This window comes from Pelophylax lessonae (assembly GCF_965119305.1).
Source record: "Pelophylax lessonae genome assembly, chromosome: 10".
Taxonomy (NCBI): domain Eukaryota; kingdom Metazoa; phylum Chordata; class Amphibia; order Anura; family Ranidae; genus Pelophylax; species Pelophylax lessonae.
Window position 1 is genome coordinate 236,885,186 of NC_138777.1, and position 25,004 is coordinate 236,910,189.

The 25,004-nt window shown below is 46.6% G+C and overlaps 1 protein-coding gene across 1 annotated transcript in view; it reads right to left on the bottom strand.

Moving 5' to 3' along the window:
• Window positions 1-3,916: 3,916 nt before the first annotated feature.
• PABPN1L (PABPN1 like, cytoplasmic) overlaps window positions 3,917-25,004 on the bottom strand; it is a 38,348-nt gene continuing 17,260 nt past the window's right edge. Inside the window, exons 5-9 of the mRNA XM_082270909.1 lie at window positions 15,021-15,088; window positions 13,994-14,100; window positions 11,072-11,159; window positions 8,635-8,804; window positions 3,917-4,022 (exon numbers count right to left, since the gene is read on the bottom strand). Coding sequence (XP_082127035.1) covers window positions 3,983-4,022; window positions 8,635-8,804; window positions 11,072-11,159; window positions 13,994-14,100; window positions 15,021-15,088 — 473 coding nt within the window. The 3' untranslated portion in view covers window positions 3,917-3,982. The remainder of the gene's footprint in view (window positions 4,023-8,634; window positions 8,805-11,071; window positions 11,160-13,993; window positions 14,101-15,020; window positions 15,089-25,004) is intronic.

A 25,004-nucleotide genomic window follows, 5' to 3' on the forward strand; every position in this document is an offset into this window, starting at 1 on the left:
GTCCAGAGGGGCCTGTATCTAGAGGGTTTTAAATTCCCCTCCTTCATATTTCTGATTGAGTGTTCAAACTGAACTACATCATACATCATCCAAGGCGCTTTAAAGAAACACATTCAGAAAACCAAAATCGGTTGTTGTTGCCCCGGAGCCTAAAGGAGCTGTTACCAGCCCATAGGACCACTAAAAAAGGGGAACCCACCTAGCCCAGGGGGCTATTAAGCGCAAAGGGTTCTAGTGCCATAAGGCATATAGGACCCACTAGATCCGGTAAGTGATCCAATTTATTCATTCACTCGGGACAATAAATCACCGACATGGCCAATCAAGCCTGAGCACGTGCACCTTTGAGCATTCAGAGCTATGTGAGATGATTACAGCCACACACACCTACACAGGGGGAACTGGATGGACTATTGTCTTTATTCAACCTCAACTACTATGTAACCTTTGAATTTTGAAGATTCACTTTCACGAAGGACTATTATTTATTTTTTTTGAGCACAAAGTCACCGTTTACTCTGGACTGTTCAAAAATTTATTTTAATACTGTTGATTGTATTTTATCTATAATTTTATATGTCATACACCAAGTCACTTATGCACTATATGGCACCTATTTAACTATTTATTGGGAATTTTTGATGTTTTATACGTATATTTATTTATTGATTTCATTTTTTTTGACATATTTGATTAACACAGTTTGGCATGGATATTGCTATCCATTAGTTATTTAGTAGCAAGCGCTGTATTTGGTCTTCCCCCAAGACCTTTCAATATACCTTTTATTCTACAGCAGCTGCTTCTTCACCTATTTATTTTCAGGCACATAGTTTATTTGCACACAATTACACACCCTTTCCCATTGGCGCGTGGAATATACTCTGTATATATTTTTTCACACAGGACTACCAAATGTTATTAAGATAAGATAGAGAAAAAACAATGCAGGGCCAAGTAGCGCACTACACAAAGAATGCAGGGCCAAGTAGCACTCAGGAGTGCGCTACATAAAGAATGCTGGGCTCACCAGTGGCCATCCCATGCAGCCTCACCAGTGGCCATCCCATGCAGCCTCACCAGTGGCCATCCCATGCAGCCTCACCAGTGGCCATCCCATGCAGCCTCACCAGTGGCCATCCCATGCAGCGCAGGTGATCAGAGGAGAGGAGAGCCGGCCAGATCATCACACAGGCTGGCGTCACCCACAGTGTCAGCTTTAATTTGAATTAAGCACCCGCCGTCACACAAGCCCCACCTCCAGGATCGGCTCCTACCTATGATAGACAGCACATGTCCCAGCATTGGACAAATGTACTGTCTAGGAAAGGAGCCAAACCAGGAGGGGGGCCTTTGAATCGCTGGGGGCCCACTGTCAACCAAATTATAGCTGACACAGCGTGCAAGGCCCCTCCCCCCCAATGTGTGGCATTCCCCCCCCCCCCGTTGGTGTGCCACTGTCTTTGGCATCCCCTCTGCATCAGCACCCGCCCACGATCAGCCCTGCACCTAGCACTGTCCCTGCAATTCGGGGACAGACTGGCTCCAGGGACAGTGTCCTCAGTCTGGGGACTGCCCCCCGTAAACTGGGGATGTCTGGTCACCCCATTTAACATGAAATGTAATCTCAGACAGGGTGTAATAGCTCCGGTGTTTCTGCTGTTCTGTGTATATATAGAGTACTCTGGAGTGTGTAAAAAGCCATTATGTAATAATGCAATACATTATATGCAGTACATTGTATACAGATGATACAAGGTGTACAGAACAGTACATGAAGTGTATAATGAAGGTAACATGCACTGTGAACCCTTAATATGCAGTGAACATGAACTGTGCAGTAAAGGTTTGATGTCCCGTTTATGGGAAATGAATGGAAAAAAAAAAAAAAAAAAAGTTTACTGTGAAGCAAATATGAAAGGAATAATGCACAATGCATGAAAATGACACAGTAAAGAGTGCAGCCACAGGAGCGTGCACAGCAAAAAGAGTGCGCGTGCACAGCAAAAAAAGAGTGCAGCCACAGGAGCGTGCACAGCAAAAAAAGAGTGCAGCCACAGGAGCGTGCACAGCAAAAAAAGAGTGCAGCCACAGGAGCGTGCACAGCAAAAAAAGAGTGCAGCCACAGGAGCGTGCACAGCAAAAAAAGAGTGCAGCCACAGGAGCGTGCACAGCATAAAGAGTGCAGCCACAGGAGCGTGCATAGTATAAAGAGTGCAGCCACAGGAGCGTGCATAGTATAAAGAGTGCAGCCACAGGAGCGTGCATAGTAAAGAGTGCTGCCACAGGAGCGTGCATAGCAAAGAGTGCTGCCACAGGAGCGTGCATAGCAAAGAGTGCAGCCACAGGAGCGTGCATAGCAAAGAGTGCAGCCACAGGAGCGTGCATAGCAAAGAGTGCAGCCACAGGAGCGTGCATAGCAAAGAGTGCAGCCACAGGAGCGTGCATAGCAAAGAGTGCAGCCACAGGAGCGTGCATAGCAAAGAGTGCAGCCACAGGAGCGTGCATAGCAAAGAGTGCAGCCACAGGAGCGTGCATAGCAAAGAGTGCAGCCACAGGAGCGTGCATAGCAAAGAGTGCAGCCACAGGAGCGTGCATAGCAAAGAGTGCAGCCACAGGAGCGTGCATAGCAAAGAGTGCAGCCACAGGTGCATGCATAGCAAAGAGTGCAGCCACAGGAGCGTGCATAGCAAAGAGTGCTGCGACAGGATCGTGCATAGTAAAGAGTGCAGCCAAAGGAGCGTGCATAGTATAAAGAGTGCAGCCACAGGAGCGTGCATAGTAAAGAGTCCTGCTTGACACTGATGCAACCTGCAACATAAAAAACAGTCACATGTCAAGTAAAAACATGGTTTTCAATGGCGGCCGTTCCAATCAATGAGACTCAAGTCGCAGTGACTTTTAAAAAAGGTTCCTGTCCTACTTTGATGGGACTTCAATGCAACTTTGAGTCCCATAGACTTGTGAAAGTCGCAAGCAAGATGCATGACAATATAGCCACAGCAGCAGTGTGAACTGAGGCTTATTGTGCATTGAATGAAAAGTTCCCAATACAGGAAATCTGAAGTCGATTAGTCTACATCAGGGATCTCCAAACTACAGTCCTCCAGCTGTTGGGGAACTACACGTCCCATGAGGCATTGTAAAACTCTGACATTCACAGACATGAGCAAGGATGATGGGCATTGTAGTTCCTGAACAACTGGAGGGCCATAGGTTTTGGAGACCCCTGGTTTAGATGCACATGGGCACCCAGCATCTGTGTTGTTGGAAGTGGAGGGCCATCTGTATTCTACCCACCCTTCCAGCAGGGGGAGCAATGAATTTACTACATGGGTGGAAACACCTGAATTCAAAAACGTGGGCTTGGAGCGGGAACAAAAATCAGGAAATCTGCTACTGGAGTCCTTAAAAGACGGAAGCCTGGAGTGACTCCTTCCACCCATAAAAACACAGTCTTTCCTGAGAGAGGTATAGGGACTGCTGCTGTTGATCTCCTGAAAATGCTAGTTACCTGACTTCAAACAGTACAGATTTAAGACACACATGCTGTAAAGGAGAACCAGATTTCCTTCCTTAGAAGGAGCCAGCAACGACTTCTCCTCCACTTATATCAGGACAGTAATGTTAACCTGACCCTAAATTTCAACAGAATAATAATAATAATAATAATAATAATAATAATAAGCCTAAAAAAATAAATAAAAAAAATTCTTTAAACATTTTTTTTAATTGTATAAGAAACTTTTTTTTTTCTTTTCTTTTTTTAAACAAACCTGTAGTATTATTTTCAAACTTTAGGTTTATACGTGCAAGAAATTCTTCAACATAAAAGTCTGTGCCTAAATGACACGATGGCTAATCCAGGTTTACTGGTTCATAGAGGAATATCTCCATTCATGTAACGGCAGGACTCGAACTTCTGCATGCCTGATCCTGGCGCTGGACGGCCACCATTGCTAGATTTTTGTCTCCGCAAGGTTCAGCGTGGGTTATTCCACCAACCCGACCTTCCACGTCCTCTAAGAACGAACAAAGAGGTGGGTTACATACATATCACAACCCCCCCCCCCTTTTACATCACAGTCCCCCATCTTACGTCAGTTTCCCCTTCACAGCAGTAGCCTTCGGTGCCCTTTGCATCAGCCCCCCTCCCCCAAAAGCAGTGTCCCCTGGCAGCTTCACATCACCCCCCCCCCACAGTGGTCTCCCCTGGCCACCCTTCACATCACCCCCCCCCACAGCAGTATCCTCTGCTGGCCCCCCTTCACATCACCCCCCCTTCAGCGGTGTCCTCTGCTGGCCCCCCTTCACATCACCCCCACCGCGGTGTCCCCTGCTGGCCCCCCTTCACATCACCCCCCCTACAGCGGTGTCCTCTGCTGGCCCCCCTTCACATCACCCCCCCTACAGCGGTGTCCTCTGCTGGCCCCCTTTCACATCACCCCCCACAGCGTTGTCCTCTGCTCGCTCCCCTTTACATCACCCCCCCCCCCCCCAAAGCGGTGTCCTCTGATCAGTTGGCTCCCCTTCTGATCATCACACAGCGGTGTCCTCTGGCCTTCTTCACATCACCCTCCCTACAGCAGTGTTCTCTGGCTCCCTTCACATCACCCCCCCCCCCCACACTGATCTTCTCCAGCCCTCCTGCATATGCACATCAGCCCCCACCTACAGCGGTATCCTCTGCTGGCCCTCCTTCACATCCCCCCCCTACAGCCGTATCCTTTACTGGCCCCCCTTCACATCATCCCCCCACAGCGGTGTCCTCTGCTACCCATTCTTCATATCACCCCCAGGGAGGGGGCCCGAAGCGGTGTGCGCTGCTGGCCCCCCTTCACATCATTACCCAGAGCACTCTTCACATCACCCCCCCCCCCCCTCCAGCAGCAATGTCCTCTGGCCCCGTTTCACATCCCCCCCCTCCCCACAGGGGTGTCATCTCTCCCCTATCACATCAACCCCCCCCCACAGCCATCTCTGATGTGAGGAGGACAGCAGCTGAGGCTGGGGTAAAGAAGCAGCTCCTAATTTCTGGGACCGCAGCGTTCCAGATGAGACAGTGACTTGGTCCTGGAGGTGATCTGCCATTTAATGATGCCGGGTAAAACCAAAATCTGAACCTTGACCATGCTTTACTCTCGTGTTGAGGTTTTTCTCCTACCGCACCTAAAATCCCACTATTTCTGCTACCCAAGCCAGCATAACCCCCACCCATACTGTCTCTTCCCCATCCTCCTGACCCTCCTCAAAACCATAAGATCCACAAAAACACTCCAGCGCTCAATACAAGATGCTCCCAAGGACACTTCGGTGCATAATGTCAGGTGCAGTCCTCCACAGATCGGGAAATCTTCAGTAAACTGTAGAATGCACGAGAAGCTTGCACCCGTGTGTGTTTTTTTACAGCCTCCTTAAAACCAGTTGGGGTGCTACATAAAACATTGGTGACACTATCAGTTATATCCAGAGACAGTCATCGGCGTGCTACACTAACTGCCTCCACACATGTATACTGTAATACCCCCCTTCCCCTATTCCTACCCACCTTAAGAAACACTTTATATAACCAGATGCTGGCTGATGGATCTGAAGAATAATGTTCTGTTAAACTTACATTACGGTTAATATTTCTTGGAATTTTTACGGTGCACACCTGATATCTTACATGATGTACAATACGTGCTCTACTTTGTATGAAAACCCCTGAAAAACCAATAAAATGCCTGTGAATGAAGAGAAGTGGACAAAGCACACCACAGGCCGTCTTCCTCCGATAGTTTTCACCTCCTAGTGGGTCTCATTCACAGAGACACTAAGCCATACAAGATGGCGAAACGTGAAAGACAGCCTGTGGAGTGCTTTGTTGACCGGTTTTCTTTATAGTTACTGAAGTTGCATAGATCTGCAATGTGTGGCCTGATATTTATGGTGTATCTGGTTGGTGATGGGACTTGAAGCAGGCACAGCACCTGTGGATGGGTCAACTAGTCCATTGAGGAACACCGGTGATGGTTTTAATGTGCGTTATTAAATAAATATACTGGTCCTTTTTTGCTGTGTTCTCCTATATGACACCAGGAACCCGGAGGCCACTGGTGTTAGAAATAGTGGGATAATGCAATTGTCCGGAAATCATATGATAGTAAAAGGGGGAGAGAGTGCTGCTAACAACTGGAAGGCCAATGATTGAATGAAAGCCTGAGCCTTGAATTCCCTCAGGTCTCCCTTTCTACCCTTGATACCCATTTCTAATAACCCCCTTGTTTCACCCTGGGCTTGACCATCCTTAGGTGTTCCCTTGGTGGACCTCCTCTGGTCTCACTCATGTTCGGCTTTTTTTGACCACCTGACCTTTACGGACGTGGTCCGCTTTTGAGAGTCATTTCTCTTTCTTCAGCCTCATCTCCGGTGTGCCTTTTCCTATCTATCCGTTCCAGAAAGCCACTCCCCAGGTCTCATCTCCGCTCTCTACAGGTCCTTCAATGGCCGATCACCTTTCACTTCACTTTCCTATGTGGCTCAGTGGGAATAAGATTTGGGTACGGTCAGGGCTGCTGACGGGGACGAGGGGGGGGGGGGGGGGAGAGATATCTTCCCCAAGCAGCTTAAAGCTGGTCACTCTCCCTCTCAGCTTTTATCTGCTGAGAAAGACAGTTGTCCCTCACCAATACCCCTCCCTGTGTGGGCCCCCCTCCCAGCCCTGGCTCGAATGTTAGCTCTGCTAGGCGAGTTTGTTATCTTTGTAAAAACTTTGTTTCTCTCCCTATACTCCTTGTCCCAGCCTGTATATTTTTTCATCTCTCTATCCCCCTTTGCTCTGTCCTCCTGACACAGTCACAGCTGATCAGCTGCATTCCCATCGGGTGAAGAATTTGCTGTTACACCGGTTCCATAGCTGCCTGTTCTCTTGTCCCAGTGCAGTTTAGTGTGCTTTATGTAGCTTGACTTCTCCCTCCTCTCCCCTAGTGTGCTTTATGTAGCTGGACTTCCCCCTCCTCTCCCCCAGACTGCTTCCTGACCTATGCAACTTTTCTTCTTCTCCCCTTCGCTGTCAGTTCCCTCTGCATCCATGTATCAACTCCTTTTATTTACCCATTTACCAACTGATCTGGCAGGAATAAATTAAATTTTTTATCTTGCATCTACAGGTAAGCCTATAATAGGGTCTACAGGTAAGCCTATAATAGGGGTTACATATAGGAACAGTGAATATCTGCTAAATGTAGCAGCTGATGATAGAACCAGCACATGTGCACTGCATTCTCAATTGATGACATACAATCCATTGAGAGAGCTGTGCTGTGACCATGACACCCGCGCGCATGCGTGTGTGTGTGTGAGTTACATCATCACAGTTTGGCTAAACGAATGGAGCCCAAGAACCCAGAGAGAAGACCAGATGAAGATGGAATCCCTCTCAGTAGTGACAGCACACCGCTGGAGAGATCTGTTTTTTTTTAGGTTAGAAAAATATAATTAGGGGCTCATTCACACAGGTACTCTGGTTGTGTGAAGGAGGGGGTTGGGCTGGAGCCACCTGTCATTCTATGGGAATGCATTGCCTGTATGAGCAGGGCCCAAATGGACAGGTGTGCAGTCCCCAAATGCACACTGTGTGTTCGGGATGTACACCTGCACCCCACACCTGTCAGATTAGGACCTGCCGCTGTGTTTGTACAGATCCAGGGGGCTGAATCCACATAAATTAACCACCGTTTCACACTGTACAGACCACAGCACCCATGTGCATGAGCTCCAACACCTCCCCCCACACACACAGATTTATCAACTCAGTTTCATCCTTTAGATTTAGCAGGAATTCTGTAAAGGATGTTGTATTTGTGTCTCCTAATAAAGATTTTTATCTAAATATAGTTTTAATATTTTCTTGGGGGCCCTGTCAAATAGTCTGTACGGGGCCCCGCGATTTCTATCAGCAGCCCTGGGTACTGTGATCGATCCGGCAGATCGGAGCAGGGCTTGGTCTTTAGTTGCGAAATGTTAATTCAACACTGCCACCTTAGAGGCGGTGTATAAAGTGTTGTTGCAGTGGTACTAGGCTCGGGCCTGTGTTGCCCATGCCAACCTGACTTTTCAGGGGGTGTTGCCATCGTGGGGATGTTTTGCATCCCTGGTAGACCTGCCCACAACTGGTGGGCTTTTGGTCCTGAGTGTTTGGTCTGCTGTATTCCCTGTTCCATTCAAATATCTGAAAGGGGGCTAAATTTGCTTTGCTGCATTGCCCTAGCCCGGGCTTATTCGCTCATCACCAAAAATTGGCATTCTACTTGTTTAGAGCAGCTAAAAAGGACGATCACCCAGGCCTAGAAGAAATCTACAGTCCCCTTCCAGTGAGAGACAGTTTGAGGACCATGTTGCACGATGAACGAATGCCCTGTATTTTTAACCACTTCCCACCCAAGGAAGTACCCATAGGTCCTTGGATTTCAGTGGTTCTACCCGGATGGTGGGTGCATCTACAGGCATCATCCCGGTACCATTGTTTGCAACCGGAAATTCTGTAGAAGGCAAACGTGATCCAAGTGACTAATTAGCAACTCAATCACTTCTGCAGCTGGCAGAGTGTGGTGTATATTACATTGAATCTTTCAATGGAATACCAATACTGACCTGTATGCCTGCCCTCTGGGCATCTGTCCTCTGGAATATTGCCCTCTGGACATCGGTCCTCTGGATCTCTGTCCCCTGGGAAAGTTTCCTCTGGGTCCCCTGGACCTTGCTCGAAAGTTACCCCTGTCTGTAGTGCTGATTCCTGGAACATTTGTCCTCTTGGGAAGAACCTGAGGAAATGGGCAAACAGATTAACTTAATGCATATATACAAATCTAAAACTTCATGATAGGCTGATCACCTCCATCCCCGTTTCTCTATAGCCCTGGGCTGCATACCAGATGCAATGGAATATTGTAACGTATGGATTAAATTTGAAACCAAGCAGCAAAAGTAGTATAAAAAGGACTGGTTGCTTTATAGTAATCTGATGGGCAAGATGGGCACCGATACCCAGCATTCAGTGACAGAGGGATGTCCAACTTCTGGAATGTTTCCAAACACAGTGTGGACTTTCATATTCCATGTCTATTAGATTGTCTATATGGAGGTGAGGAATTACCAAATTACCACAACGTTATCAGATTTAGGACTTTTTGTTAGGTTGGTATAAAAAAAAAAAAAAAAAAAAAAAAAAAAAAGCACCCCCAATGAACACCACTCTTCACTAATGGACATATAAAATAATCCATTTGACCCTCAAATTATGGGTCCAGGCGTGACATGCCTTCAGTCATATGGGCTCCCTGAGGAGCTTTACAGATTCTGAATTGCATCATCCTAAGAGAACGAAACTTTGTTATGCATTTCACTTACACTTACAATCAGGTCTTTTTTTCCCCAACAGGAACACAGAGGAATTCCAGCACCTCCAGCACTGAATGTATGTAATGGCATGGGGTGGTGGGGCGTGTGGATCTATTTTTCTATTTTTTTCTGTCTGCCAGGGGATCCATTGTTACTGGTGGGGGGGGGGTGGGGGGGGGCGTCTATTGTTGCCGGAAGGGATCCAATGTTGAGGAAGGGGGTCTATTGTTTCTGGGAAATCCATTGTTGCTGCCGTGGATCTATTGTTACTAGGGGTATTTTGTTGTGGGGGGGGGGGGGGGGGGACTATTGTTGGTGGCTACAGGGGATCTACACTGAGCAAAATTATAAATGCAACGCTTTTTTTTTTTTGTTTTTGCCCCCCATTTTTCATGAGCTGAACTCAAAGATCTCAGACTTTCTATGTACACAAAAGGCCGATTTCTCTCAAATATTCTTCACAAATCTGTCTAAAACTGTGTTAGTGAGCACTTCTATGCCGAGATAATCAATCCACCTCACAGGTGTGGCATATCAAGATGCTGATCGGACAGCATGATTATTGCACAGGTGTGCTTAGGCTGGCCACAATAAAAGGCCACTCTAAAATGTGCAGTTTTACTGTATTGTGGGGCTCCGCTATGACCACGTCATAGAGAAACGTTTAGGTAATCACCACCACATCATAGCAGAGAACCGTTTAGGTAATCACCACCACGTCATCGCAGAGAAACGATTTGGTGATCACCACTATGTCATAGCCGAGAAATTATTAGGTGGGCACCACCATGTCATAGCAGGGAAAGGATTAGGTGATCACTATCATGTCATAGCAGAGAAATGATTAGGTGGTCACCACCATGTCATAGCAGAGAAATGATTAGGTGGTCACCACCATGTCGTAGCAGAGAAATGATTAGGTGATCACAATCATGTCATAGCAGAGAAATGATTAGGTGATCACAATCATGTCATAGCAGAGAAATGATTAGGTGATCACAATCATGTCATAGCAGAGAAATGATTAGGTGATCACAATCATGTCATAGCAGAGAAATGATTAGGTGATCACCACCATGTCATAGCAGAGAAATGATTAGGTGATCACCACTATGTCATAGCAGAGAAATGATTAGGTGGTCACCACCATGTCATAGCAGGGAAACGATTAGGTGGTCACCACCATGTCATAGCAGGGAACCGATTAGGTGGTCACCACCATGTCATAGCAGGGAAACGATTAGGTGGTCACCACCATGTCATAGCAGGGAAACGATTAGGTGGTCACCACCATGTCATAGCAGAGAAATGATTAGGTGTTCACAATCATGTCATAGCAGGGAAAGGATTAGGTGATCACCACCATGTCATAGCGGAGAAAGAACTCAGAAGAAATTACTGATGGTATAACAAAAGACTATTGTGCAGAACCAATTCTCTAGTTAGTTCAGGGTCCATCCTAGCAATACCCTTGCACAGCATTACATCTACATGTATTTAACATTTGATGGAAACTGCACAATATGTTCTTGTCCCTAAAGTCAGAAATGCAGGACATAGTTCACTTTTTTTAAATGCTGTGATTGAGGACTGATCATGCGGTCTCCATTCATCGATCATGCGATAAAAATTTAGCTGCATAATTGGTATTGCTGTATGATAAATTGTTGCAGAAGTTCAATACAGTCACCTTGATCGTTCGTCCACGGAACACACTTTCATCCAGTTTTGTGGCAGCCTCCACTGAGTGTTCTTCTGCAAATTCAATATATGCATACCTGGATAGGAGATTAAAAAAACACCGGATTAATTACCAACAAAAATGAATAAAATTACAATAGGGTTGATTAATGGGGTTCGTTAAGTTACTAAATTTTGTTTTGTTGCACTCGTAATGAAACTTGTTTTGTTAATTTGTTATCAACTGGATTCAAAATTTTCAAATGGATTTAAAAGTATTGGAATTTGAATAGAAAATATCTAATTAGAATTTCATAAAATGGCTATATTCTTTTTATTCTCTATTCTTCTGCTTTATTTTTTTATTCTATCCAAAATTCCAATTTTGGAATACGACCATATTCTTGCTATTTGATTCTATACTACCCAAAATCCAAATTTCAAAATTCAGAAGACAGCCATTATCTATTTTATTATTTTCCATTTTTAATTCTAGTATATTCCTTTATTTTTTATTCTATTTTCATTTTTATTATTTTATTTAGTATTCTGTTCCATTTTATTATATTCTATAAAGCAGCCTAAATAGGAATCTTTACCTTATTTCACTTTTATACCTTAATGTATTTATTGCAATAGGTTTCAACTTTTTAATCTGGATAATTAATTAGTTTCATTATAATTTCAGGTTCCTTGAAATTAGTTACTATTGTGATTCGGAAATTCAGATACATTTGAATCTCTGAATAATGAGGAGAAATAATAATCAAATTTCCATTCGTAGAGAAACAAATTGCACAAGTCTAGCAATCAGTCACCAGCATCTTCTATTTCAGAACAATCAGAAGAGATTGTGTATATAGTCAAATTTAAAACCGCGCTAGCATATAGAAAATAAACAATAAAAATTTATATAAAATATAGTGAACAAGTTGGTATAAATAACATCAGAAATAGAATAAATAAGTCCTTTTAAAAGTGATTAAAATCCAAAAAAGTGCTAGAGTGCAGATATTCTATTCAAGGTGCTCAAAGGATAGATTCTCTCTCTCTATCTATCTATCTATCTATCTATATATTTTTTTTTTTTTATTACGGGATCTTTACTTCCGGGTCCCGTGGCAAGCTGCTGCTCTGCTGCATTTTGAACACAGATCGGAGATCGTCAGGGGCGCCATTGAGAGAATGCTTTGCGTTTTCTACATGAATGCACAGCGTTGCCCCTATTAGACAAGTTGGGGGGGCGATATGGTGATGTCACACTCTCCACCTCGTCTGATTAGAAGACGCTTTGCATTAATTCAGGGAATGCAAATAATTCTCAGAATGGCGCAGCAGTCGACCTCTTGCGATATAAGAGGTGTGCTTTTTTTGGCTGGCATAGTTATATGACCAATGGCACAGAATACTATAAACTCTGATTTTATCTATTGTGCTTTTATAAAATGTTTGTAATAAAAGTATAACTTTTTATACATCTACATTGTGGAATCGTTCCTTTCTGGTACCAGTAAAGTCCCGTCTGGTTAGGGTTTTTTCTTTTTGCATGGTATATACATAAATTTATTGGTCCAAGCTGCAATATGGTAACGATGTATAAAATATTCATGCCTGGATTTAATCTTTACATAGGAGGCATATTTTTAAGAAAGAACCTAATTTAGGCCCCTTTCACACCTGCAGACCGTTCGTTTGATCAGTTCAGTCACTTTTTTCCCCCCAAAGAAAAAATGTATGAAGTTTACACAGCTTGTCATCCATTTTTTAAAATCTGTTTTCACATCAGTTTATTATATCTGCCAGCTAGATTCCTTAAAGGGGGGATGTATGAGCATTTTTGATTCATACCTAGGTGGCTGCAGCATCTGTCCCCCGGCGTCTCTACCCTGAGAACTGAGCGATCAAACACCGGCGATGGTTTGGTTCTCACAGCTCCGTGAGCAAAGAGCTGATTGACCCTCAGTCAGCAGCTCTCTGCTCCGCCCCCTCCTCGCTCACTGGATCGCTTCACTGTTGAGGGGTTGGGAGCGGCCGGTTCAGGCCCCCAGCGATTCACTGAGAGGCTGAGCCGGGTGACGGTCCAGGCATGTGGGCAGGTCCCAACTCCTAGACTGACTCTGACGTCAGCAGAGAGCAGACTCCAGGAAATTGAACTGCACTCCTGTGATCCACAGGGGAAGTACAGCCAAACAAGCCACTGGAGTCCCAGAACCTTTTTTATAAATGCAAAAACTGACCATTTGTCCGTTTACATTAGTTTTTCGTTTGAGCCATTTTTTTTTTTAAACAGAAGAAAATTAGGGCTTTGATCCGTTCCTAAAAATAAGGTTGACAGATGTTGATGAATGATCAACCATTTACTTCCGTTTTTCTATTGAGATGCATTGATGTCCGTTTTTTTGGATGAAAAACAGACAAATGGTCTGCATGTGTGAAAGGGCCCTTACACGGATGTATACTTTTGTCTATTTAGGATGAGATGTACACAACCCTACCAAACAGCAGAGCCAGGCTTGTGAACGGACTGTTCCCTACAGCAGCTAAGCAACACAGGTTTGTTACCTACACCCCCTCCCCATCCTCAGTCTGTGATTGGACACTGAAGCAGCAGCAGGCTGATGAGGTTTCCTCTCTCCTCCTGTCACATTTGCGAGTAGCACACCCAATTGCCTCCCTGTGCTGCTCCTTTCTTTTAGGTGCCCCTGCACAGGAGATTACAAAAAAAATGTATTCAAAGTGAAATAGAGATACTTACACTATTTGCATTTAAACATACATTGAATGCACCTGCATTTACTGACTGAGTACCCACTTGGTGTCCAGCTGTAACAACATAAATACGGGCGAACAATACAAAGAATTTTGTATTAAAAAAAAACAAAAAACAAAAAAAACCCCTTTTAAAAAGTGCCACAAGAAAACCCACTCTTACCCTTTAGGGTGGCCAGAGTATCTGTCACACAAAATGGTTATCCGGTTGATGGAACCGCATTTGCTGAAGTGAGATTCTAGATCCTGGGCTGTACCTCCATAATCCACCTATAGCAAATGAGAAATACAAGTGATCTATCCAGAATTATTGTATACGTTTAAATAAACGGGGAAAAAGCAAGATTTAATGCCATTGTGCAGTTTTTTTCTTTTCTTTAATCCGCAGTGGTGCATAAAAACCACAATAGAACTGCAAGGCTCCTGAAAGGGGCAAGGCTCAAATTGGCCCACCTAGCCAAAAGGCCTGGTGGACCCTTCTCCTCATGGTCAGCCAAAGCCGACCAACAAGTACTAAGTAAAGGGCTCTCTCGAAGAGAGACCCCCCCCGGTTCAAGGAACCGGATGGACACACATCCTCCCTCTAGGCTTCAGGGTAAGCTTGAGGGCCCCACGCCCTCCATCCTAGCGAGAAGAAACACAAAAGTGCAAAGAGACAAACAGTGAAAAAATAAAAAATAAAACAAATAAGTGCCTGTGCAGGTACAGCGGCTACATCCTGAGGCCTGGTGACAAACATTGCCCTGGACTTAGCCAAAAGGGCTTAATTCTCACAGTGAATTTCCCACACCCAAGTGATACTAAGAGCACCCCTGGGGAGACCAACTTCTAGGGGGCACAGCACCGCAGATTCTCTGCCTTCCCAGTCCGTAGCCAGAAAAGGTAGACTTGTTTAAATCAGGAGGCACTGGGCCACTCCAGTCTTCCTGGCAGTTCATGCTCAACATTCTGTGGGTGCCCCCCGATTTCTGTTCCAGCTGATACTGGTCTTTACAGTCCCCATCATATCAGCAGGGATACCATACAGCCAGTAATTCCCACCAAAAAGGCCCAAATGATGGCAGAGCACCCCAAATGGACACTGATAGGAACAGATACTACACTTGGCCTTAACCCGAAAGGCCGAGAAGAAATAACCCCAATTGTGCAGATTTGGGATACTGGAAATTCTCCAGGTTTTAAACACTTACATTGCCAACATATACAGAACGTTTATCGGCCTCCTGCTTCTCTTCTGCGGTCACAGGGTGAGGAAGACCTGAGAAATGAACACAAATTGCAATGGTTTTTATAAGGTACATGGTGAAAGTGTTGTGGTGTACAGGATTGTCAAACCTAAATGAAGCCCTTGCCCCTAAAATTTGCCTCTCCCTAAAAACCTAACCTTGAAACTTAAAGACCAACTCTTGTTCTCTAATCCACCCCATTCCATTTGCAAGCAGTAGCCTTACGTCATTACATAGCACCACTCTAAAGCATTTTCAAGTTAGTCCAGGGCACCCCCATCCCAGGGGTTGAGTCCTTGACAACTTGGGTTAAATGACACAGAGGAATGGATTTACTAAAACTGGAGAGTGCAAAATCTGGTGCAGCTGTGCAGGGGCTGACTGTCAATTTTCAGCCCAGGGGGCAAGTACAAACCAGGGGCCCATGGTGCAGCGACTTCTCCCCCCTCCCACTCTCTCTCTTTTCAGCCTCCCCTTGACCCCCATTGCGCACTGTCCTTGTTTTTAGCCTGCACTCAGACCCTGTAGGTCAGTGGTGGGGACTTTTTACTGCTCTTCACCAGGAATCCTTTAGGCATGTCTGATGCAGCCTTTTTATGGGGCATCAGAGTGGCCCGGGGGGGGGGGGGGGCAATTTCCCCCCTGCTCCCTGGCCCAGTTCTACCCTGCAGCTGTGCATGGTATACAATCAGCTTCTTCAATTACGCTTTTTTTTTAAAAAAAAAAAACCCTGGAAGAGGATTGGTTTATATCCCCAGATGCACCAGATCAGATTTTGCACGCTCTAGTTTTAGTAAAATCGACTGCTGGGTGTCATCCAACTTAAAAAAACAACTGGCAATGGATCACAGAGCCGAAGAGTCTGAAGGGACAGCACCAGAAGAGGCGAGGATTTCAGCTAGAGCCAAAGCTGCTGGGGAGCACTTTGGGTCCATGCACACTAGGTGCAGAAAAAAAGAAATAAAAAAAAAAAAAAAAAAAAAAGGATATTTGACTTACCATAAAACCAATTCTCTAATGTTCATTGACACCATAAAACCAATTCTCTAATGTTCATTGACAAACAAAGCTCCTGATCTTCATAACCATTGGGTTATACTGCCCCCCTACAGGAGTAGGACACTAGGCAGAAAAAGAATCGGGCTACGCCTATGGGCAGTCCCAGGGGGTATACTGCCTCTGCCTTCTATTAGGTACTTAAGTTTGGTTACAAGCAGTGTCAGAAGAATTACAACTCCTCAGAGGGGTGGGTACAATAGTGTATTTAGGTTTTGTGCTGCCCTAGGCCTGACTAAACTCTTGCACCTCCTAATTTAAAAATATGACCCATCCTGTCAAGGCCACACCCCTTCCTGTTTACGACCCACCCTAACATTTTCCAGTGGGGACACTAGTTTTGAGGGATGTGGGGGGGGGGGGGGTCAATAGATTACCTTAAATTGCAGAGATTTCCTCTCACTTCCTGTTTGGCTATGGGGCAGGAAATAAAGGGAAATTTCCACAATGGGACAGGGATGGTAAAGAATAAACTGACAGGACCCATAACCCTCCCTTACTCTATCCAAAATAAACAAAGTGTTACCCATAATCCTAGTTCACAAATTCTTCTAAAATTATGAAGAGGACTAATAGGATATAACCATGCTAGTGGTGCAGCAGAAAACATATAACAGTGATAAGGGTCGGTGGTCCAGGCATTGAGCAAAGGAAGGATTGGGGACAGGAACAAATAAATCCATCTATTTTACTTATCAGCAATTAACAGAAATAAAATTAAGATCTCTTAATATGTACAACTGACATAAGCCAAGGATTGCAGGAGAGTCCTACTACCTACCTGCCAGGTACAGGTGACCATGTCAGTATCCCTTGTGTCTGCACCATCCCTAGATTAAACGCCATTTGGCAGCAAGGTAAGTTCCATGCAAGTTTCATCCAAATAGTGTAGCTTTCCTTTTACCCTGGGTACTCCATGCTATATAATCTGGTCTGGTACTGTATAAACATTAACACCTACCTCCTAGATTGATTACCAGTAGCTGATATCTATGATAAGCCACTAATAATATATATAGAAGCTCCTCTGCCAAAGGCAATCAAAACTAGAAGCCACGCCTCCCCCCACAGTTACCCGAACGCCGGCCATCCACATTTGGGGGTGCTAGACTGATTTCTCTCCTGGCCCAGTCCGCTCCATTAGACTGGTGCTTCACTAAAAGTGTAGTGTAAGCCGGAGGGGACTCTTTCTGTGCTGCCCCCCTGCAATATGCTGCCCTAGGCCTGAGCCTTGTTGGCCTAGGCCAAGATACAGCGTTGGGTGGGTGCTGTGTCCGTCAATGAACATCAGAGAAATGGATTTTACGGTAAGTCAAAAATCCCATTTTCTCTTTCGTTCATTGATGGACACAGCTCCTGATCTTCAAGACTATTGGGACGTTCCAAAGCAGTGTTAAACATGAGGGGTGGGAACAGAAAAAAAAACTCCGAGGCTAAACCGTAGCCAACCAGGCAACAGCAGCTTAACCAAAACAACTGGAGCCCACCTAAAAAAAAACACACACACACACACACACACAATACACCCTCAAAGAGGATCAGGTCCTCTAAACAGCAGCCTGCAAAACATTGCGGCCAAAAGAAGCATCCGCAGATGCCAACACATCCACTTTATAAAACTTGAAAGTGTGCATCGATGACCGGGTGGCCACCTTGCAAACCTGCTTCACCGACGCCTGTTGACGGAAAGCCCAGGAGGCACCAAGCGCCCGAGTGCGCCTTAACAGGGAGAGAAGGAACCTGACCCATGATGGAATAGACCTTAATCACCGTCTGTCTGATCCATCTGGAAATGGTCGCAGAAGAAGCGGACAACCCTTTCCGAGGCCCATCCGTGAGCACAAATAGAGAGTCTGACTTCCTGAAAGACTCCGCAGCTGCCAGGTACACCCAAATTGCTCTGACCACATCCAAGGCATGCAAGGCAATTTTGAGGTTTAGGCCTGGGACACAGGGAAGGCAACATGAGGTCTTCATTCAAATGAAAATCAGAGACAACCTATGGGAGGAACGACAGACAGGGCGAAGAACCACCTTATCTCTGAATTACCAGGCAAGGTGAATGACAGGATAATGCAGCCAGTTCTGACACCCTGTGTGCAGAGGTAATAGCCACCAAAAAAAGCCACCTTCTGGAACAGCATAAGCAGGGGAATCTCCCGAAGATTCGCAAAAGGGAGGCTTCTGGAGGACCGAAAGCACCAAATAGAGATCCCAAGACGGCAACGGAGACCACACTGGAGGAACCAAATGACGGACACCCTAAATAAAAAAGGTACGCACCAGGGAGTGTGTGGCCAAGGGTCATTGGAAGAAGACCGCCAAAGCCGACACCTGGCCCTTGATGGTACTTAAGGCCAATTTCAGTTCAACCCCCCGTTGTAGGAAGGTCAAGATCTGAACCACCGAGAAGGAGCAAGGATGAACCTCAAGGAGACTCACACCACGCAATGTACGTCTTCCACCTACAATCGAAGACCTTCAAAGTAGATTTCCTAGATTTTAACAGTGTGGGAATTACAGACTCAGATAAACCTCTATCTTTCAGCACCTGGCGTTCAACAGCCAAGCCGTCAAAGCCAGCGACTAAAAGCAGGATGGAAGATTGGTCCTTGGGAAGCAGATCCTCCCGAGAGGAAGCTTCCAAGGAACGTCGGCAACAATGGCTCAGACAAGTATGATCGCTCGGAGTTCCAAGACATTGATCAGTAGTCTGGACTGATCCAGTGTCCAGATCCCCTGAGCAAAAAGTTTGCAGAGGACGCCTCCCCACCTGGACAGGCTGGCATCCGTGGTGACCACTGTCCAGGGCCGGTGCTAGACTATTTTATGCCCTAGGCAAGACCAGCTACCAGGGCCAGATTAACATAGGGGCTATTGGAGCTGCAGCTCCCTACCTTAATATAGGCCCCGGGTTGGCCATATTCACTGTTACCGCTCTTCTGTCACTTGTAAAAACAGAAGTCTGGCTTCTATGCTCGCTTCCCCAGGCAGCTCCCTCAGAACCTCCCCACACAGCACGAAGGCCGGACAAGGAGGGACAGTTGCCGATGCATGGATGTGTTTATGGGCTTCAGAGACAGCATCCCATGTTGAATTAGGCATGAATGGCTGCACCCTTCCTCCTCTGGGTGCATGCCAAGGCACGGCCCTTAAGGCCCTTCAAAATCCTCAGCACCAAGCCCATGATGCTCTTAATCCGGCCCTGCCAGCTACTTGCGCCCCCTCCCCCCCAAAAAAAGGGAAGGTGTTAAAAACTCCTCTATGTAACCTTGATCTGATGGTTCCTCCATGTTATGCTGTCATACCCAGTGACCCCCCATATTCCTCCATTTCACACCCGGGGACCCTAATGTCCCTCCGTGTCACACCCAGGGACTTTGATGTTTTTCCATGTCACACTCTGGGACCCCAATATCACTCCATGTCATGCTGTCATACCCACTGACCCCGATGTACTTCTATGTCAGATCCTGATGTTCCTCCATGTCACATTTGGGGACCCTGATGTTCCTCCGTGTCACACCTGGGGACCCTGATGTTGCTCCTGTGTCACACCTGGGGACCCTGATGTTGCTCCTGTGTCACACCTGGGGACCCTGATGTTGCTCCTGTGTCACACCTGGGGACCCTGATGTTGCTCCTGTGTCACACCTGGGGACCCTGATGTTGCTCCTGTGTCACACCTGGGGACCCTGATGTTGCTCCTGTGTCACACCTGGGGACCCTGATGTTGCTCCTGTGTCACACCTGGGGACCCTGATGTTGCTCCTGTGTCACACCTGGGGACCCTGATGTTGCTCCGTGTCACACCTGGGGACCCTGATGTTGCTCCGTGTCACACCTGGGGACCCTGATCCCCCATGGCACACCCAGGGACCCAAACCCCTGTTAAACGCGGTGGCTCCTGGTGGAGGGAAAAGCAGCAGTCAGAGCTCCGCACGTCCATCACCAACCTCCTCAGATCATTCCGGTGCCTCGTCGCTTCTGCCCCAGTAAAGGTTCCACCCTCCAGTGCCGAGCTCCGGCTCAGGATCAGCCTTTCTCAGCTCCCTGCTTAATACCGACCCAGGGAAATAAACGGCTGCCCACCAGCTCAGTGCAGAGAGTCACTTCCTGCCCAAGGGTTTAGGCCACTCAGCTCCACCTATAGAGGATCATCATGCAGGCAGCACTCTGGGGGGCTCCCTTCTTGCCTTTTGGGGCCCCTCCAACAGTGGTGGAAAGCCAGGGCCTGGTAGTTCCACCAATGCCCAAGACACTTGGCATCTTCCACTGTCCCTTGCCCCCACCCCCCCACCTCGGCCCTCGCCTCAGCTCACAATAATCATTCATGATGGAGAATTCATGATGGAGAGAGAGTGCCAACACCTGGCTGCGCCCCTAGGTGGCAATGCACCCTAGGCGGCTGCCTAGTTTGCCTAGTGGAAGCACCGGCCGTGCCACTGTCCAATACAAGGGGAGGAAGGATATGCCCAGACAAAGCACCTGAGAAAGAAGCCACCATATCAGGGACTCCTTCGTTTCCCAACTCAGCCGGATCGGATTGCCCAGAGACTGCGGAGTATTTGGCCAGAATCTCCATTTGTAGGGAACTTGTATGAAATTGTGCAAACGGAACCGCCTCAAAAGGTAGACACCATCAGGCCCAGCACCGGCACGCAAGACTGGAGGGATGACCATCTGCTGGCCAGCAGGAGACAAATTGCAGTCTACAATTTCTGGAGTTTGTAGAGAGGAAGGAGCACTCTGGCTAAGGCCGAGTCCAGAGTGAGACCAATTTTGTGGACGGAACCAGAGCAGACTTCTGAAAATTCAGAATCCAGCCAAACTCCTGTAGAGTTTGTGTGGTGATCTCCAGGATTTCCACCAGAGCAGTAGGAGACTCCGCTCGCAGAAGGAGGTCGTCCAAGTAGCCCAGTACCGTGATCCCCCGTTGGCGTAACAAAGCTAGCACTGGTGCTAACACTTTTGTGAAGACCCGAGGAGCAAAGGCGAGACCAAAAGTGTAACGCTTTTTGCGAGCCCGCCAGTACTGCTGTTGGTGCATTGATGGATGATTGGGACCCGGAGGGGTCGGCAGCCTCAGAGAGGGGGATCGGGTGGGGAGAGGTGCTCCAAAGACTCCATGAGTCACCAGGGAACCCAAAAAAGTGTGTAAAACACTGCAAGGGACAACCCCCCCATCGTACTGGCAGCACCACCCGGTCGCCAGGCACAAAGCACCAAGCGCTCCTCAGCAGAGAGGGAGAGAACCCCATCAGACTCACCACCCAGCAGATACAGGCACCTGCAGCCACCAGGATAATCTGCACTCCATGTGCAGTGATCAGGAAGTGAAAGAATCCAGTAGTCAGCACCAGGGGATGAGTAGGGGCTCCCACCACCCAAATCACCACCCACAGGGCTCCACTGTTAATGGCAAACTACCGCAAAATGGCCTCAGGACTACACAAACATGGCCGCCGTGCATAGAAACACAGGCTACAACAAAATGGCGGCACCATGCAGCTTCCAGGGAACCAGGAGGGATCCCTAAGCCTCAAGGACAGACCCAAGCAGGACAGGGGGCCCCTGGCAGGAGCCCCCACCAGGTACAACCCCCCCCCGCACAGCCGATCGTCCGGTCGCCGGCAGCGCATCCCCCAAGCCCCGATTGCCACTATAGCGCCCAGCCCCCACCCCAGCAGGTGGTCCAGACCATCCAAACAGCCCCAGCATTCATGGAAGGGGGAGGGTTAGATGGAGGACAGATAAAAGGGGGATGCCTGACGGGAAGGAGGGGAACCCGGGGTCCGACCATCCCAAGTAGGGGCCCACATCCACCCCAAAACCCTCCAGAGAGAGAGAGAGAAAGAGAAAAAATTTGAACGGCTGTTTGGTTTTTACCGCTATCTTGGGCGCCATTAGAGAGATTTGACCTGACTTCCTGTCCTGCCATTAATGGTTTAACTAAACAGGAAATTACATTTTAGCCTTCCCCTTCTCTACATTTTTATCTATGTGTTGCTGTTGGAAGGTTCCCCTCACTTCTTGTCTGGTTAAAATGCAAAGTGTAGAGAAACCCTTCTAACAGAGCCTGGGAAAAGTTGTAAAAACCTGACAGGGATTCTAATTCTCCCCACTTTATTCAAAGCAAAAAAAATAAATAAAAAAAATGTAGGCCCCCTGACCTACACTTTAAGCCAATACCAGCATGCATTGAAAGGAGTTTTAAAACAAGTCCTCACTTACCTATGTTACTGATGGCATAACTCATCTTCAATAATCACAGCAGAGAAGCACTGAACTCCTTCAACTTGTTCTCCAAGCAGCTCTGCTCCACCCTCCCAGCAGTGACTCATCAGCTCCCCCTACTTCCCCTCCCAGCAGTGACTCAGCAGTCTTCCAAGCTCTCATGTAACTCAGAGCAGAGGGTGCCAAATTCAGTGCTTCTGTGAAATGTAAAGTTGAATTGCTCTACAGTGCCTGCAGCCACAGAGGTGAGAGAGGCCTACGCTCGTTTACTGCTTGGTAAATTTGTAAATGCTTAAATACTCATAGCCTGGCCCCAGGTAACTTTGTTTTACATGCTCACATCTTCTATGTAACTCATCTTTGGAAATGGAATCATTCAGATCAGAGAAGACACCAAGGCTAATCCTTTATCAGGAATGAGTGGCTTGGTGGGGTTTTTGTTGATGTTTATGTGATATATTGCATACAAATATTTCAGATTTACTTTTTGCCTCCAGCAGGTGGCGACCAAGAGAGTCTGGTACTCTGGAACTTCAGATAACTGGTTTACTGATTGCAGCCCAGGATATAGGACTTTATACAAAAATTTACAGCATTACCTCCTAAATTTAAAAAATAAATAAATTAAAGTACATTCAATAAAGTGCTTAGTGCACTAAAGGATAGGCCACGCCCTGAATGCCTGGTACTCCCATACCATATGAAAAGTGAATAGGAGCCATCTGTATCAAGTAGAATTCCGGAATATACCTAACTAACCTTAAAATGTCCCCTTCCCCCCTCCACGACGCCTTATCGGACTAACTGGTGTAAAAATAAAAAATCTCTGTATACTTACCGATTTCCAGCCCGCTCCGCTCTGGTCACACGATCCCGTGTGTCAGCCAGGGGTGGCTGCAGGGGAGAGCAGAGAGCAATTGACAGCGGCTGGGAGTGGTGACATCACCCATCAGCTTAAATGTCCCAGCCATTGTTGGCACTCCCTCTCCCCTGCAGCCACTGCTGGTGGACACAGGGGAGCTGAATTGACAACGGCTGGGAGTGGTGACATCACTCATCGTCTTCAGTGTCCCAGCCGCTGTCAGCGCTCCTTCCTCTCCCCTGCAGCCACTGCTGGTGGACACAGGGGGGCAGAATTGACAATGGCTGGGAATGCCTGAGTGTGGTTACATCACCCATCCGCTTCAGTGTCCTGGCTGTTGTCAGCGCTCCTTCCTCTCCCCTGCAGCCACTGCTAACTAACACAGGGGAGCTGAATTGACATTGGCTGGGAATGCCTGGGAGTGGTGACATCACCCATAGGCTTCAGTGTTAGGTTATAAATACAAGGGGATTCAACTGTGATGGGTCCTTGGATGGGGAACTGGAAGAAGGACTGTTGCCGCACGCAACTCTACTCTTGCGCGTGGGACTCCCCCCTCAGTGGGTACCGAAAATGGAGGAAAATTGTAAAAGGCCGTTTTAAACTTGTAATTGCAAAATATTCTCAACTAAACGTTCTAGGAGTTTCAACAAGATGCCTGGTCTGAAGTTACTTTATCACTTGGATTACAATGGGATGGAAGGGAAGCCAACGCCCACAAACTAGTGCAGAGCCAATGTTGGGCTTTCCAATTAGACAGCCCAGCATGCACTAGACATAGGAATCATGAAAGTGCTTTTATTTGTTTAATAATTGTACATAACTATTTATAAAATCTCAACATGTCAGTTTAAACCAGTTGCCAACTGTCTTATAGCAGATTTACACTAATTTATATATATATATATATATATATATATATATATATATATACACACACACACACACACACACACACACACATATACATATATATATATATATATATATATATATATATATATATATATATATATATATATATATACATACACACACACACACACACACACACACACACAGTATCTCACAAAAGTGAGTACACCCCTCAATGTTTTGTAAATATTTTATTATATCTTGAAGGGGGGGGGCTCAGCCTGTCAGTGCTCAGACCATACACCGCACACTGCATCAAATTGGTCTGCATGGCTGTCATCCCAGAAGGAAGCCTCTTCTAAAGATGATGCACAGGAAAGTCCGCAAACAGTTTGCTGAAGACAAGCAGACTAAGGAAATGGATTACTGGAACCATCTCCTGTGCTCTGATGAGATAAACTTATTTAGTTCAGATGATGTCAGGCGTGTGTGGTGACAACCAGGTGAGGAGTACAAAGACAAGTGTGTCTTCCTACAGTAAAGCATGGTGGTGGGAGTGTCATGGTCTGGGGCTGCACGAGTGCTGCCGGCACTGGGGAGTTACAGTTCATTGAGGGAACCATGAATGCCAACATGTACTGTGACATACTGAAGCAGAGCATGATCCCCTCCCTTCAGAGACTGGGCCACAGGGCAGTATTCCAACATGATAACGACCCCAAACACCTCCAAGATGACCACTGCCTTGCACCCATACAACTGTCAAATTGGGAGCAGCAGCTGTGTCCCAGTAGACATGAATGGGACTGCCAGCACAGAACACCTTTGTATCCCATGTGTGACTGTGACCCTCCGTACGGGTGTGCAGGTAGGGAGGTCTGTGTAAAATGAGCCCTTTAATCACTTTCCGAATAGGATGACATTGATCATTATAACGG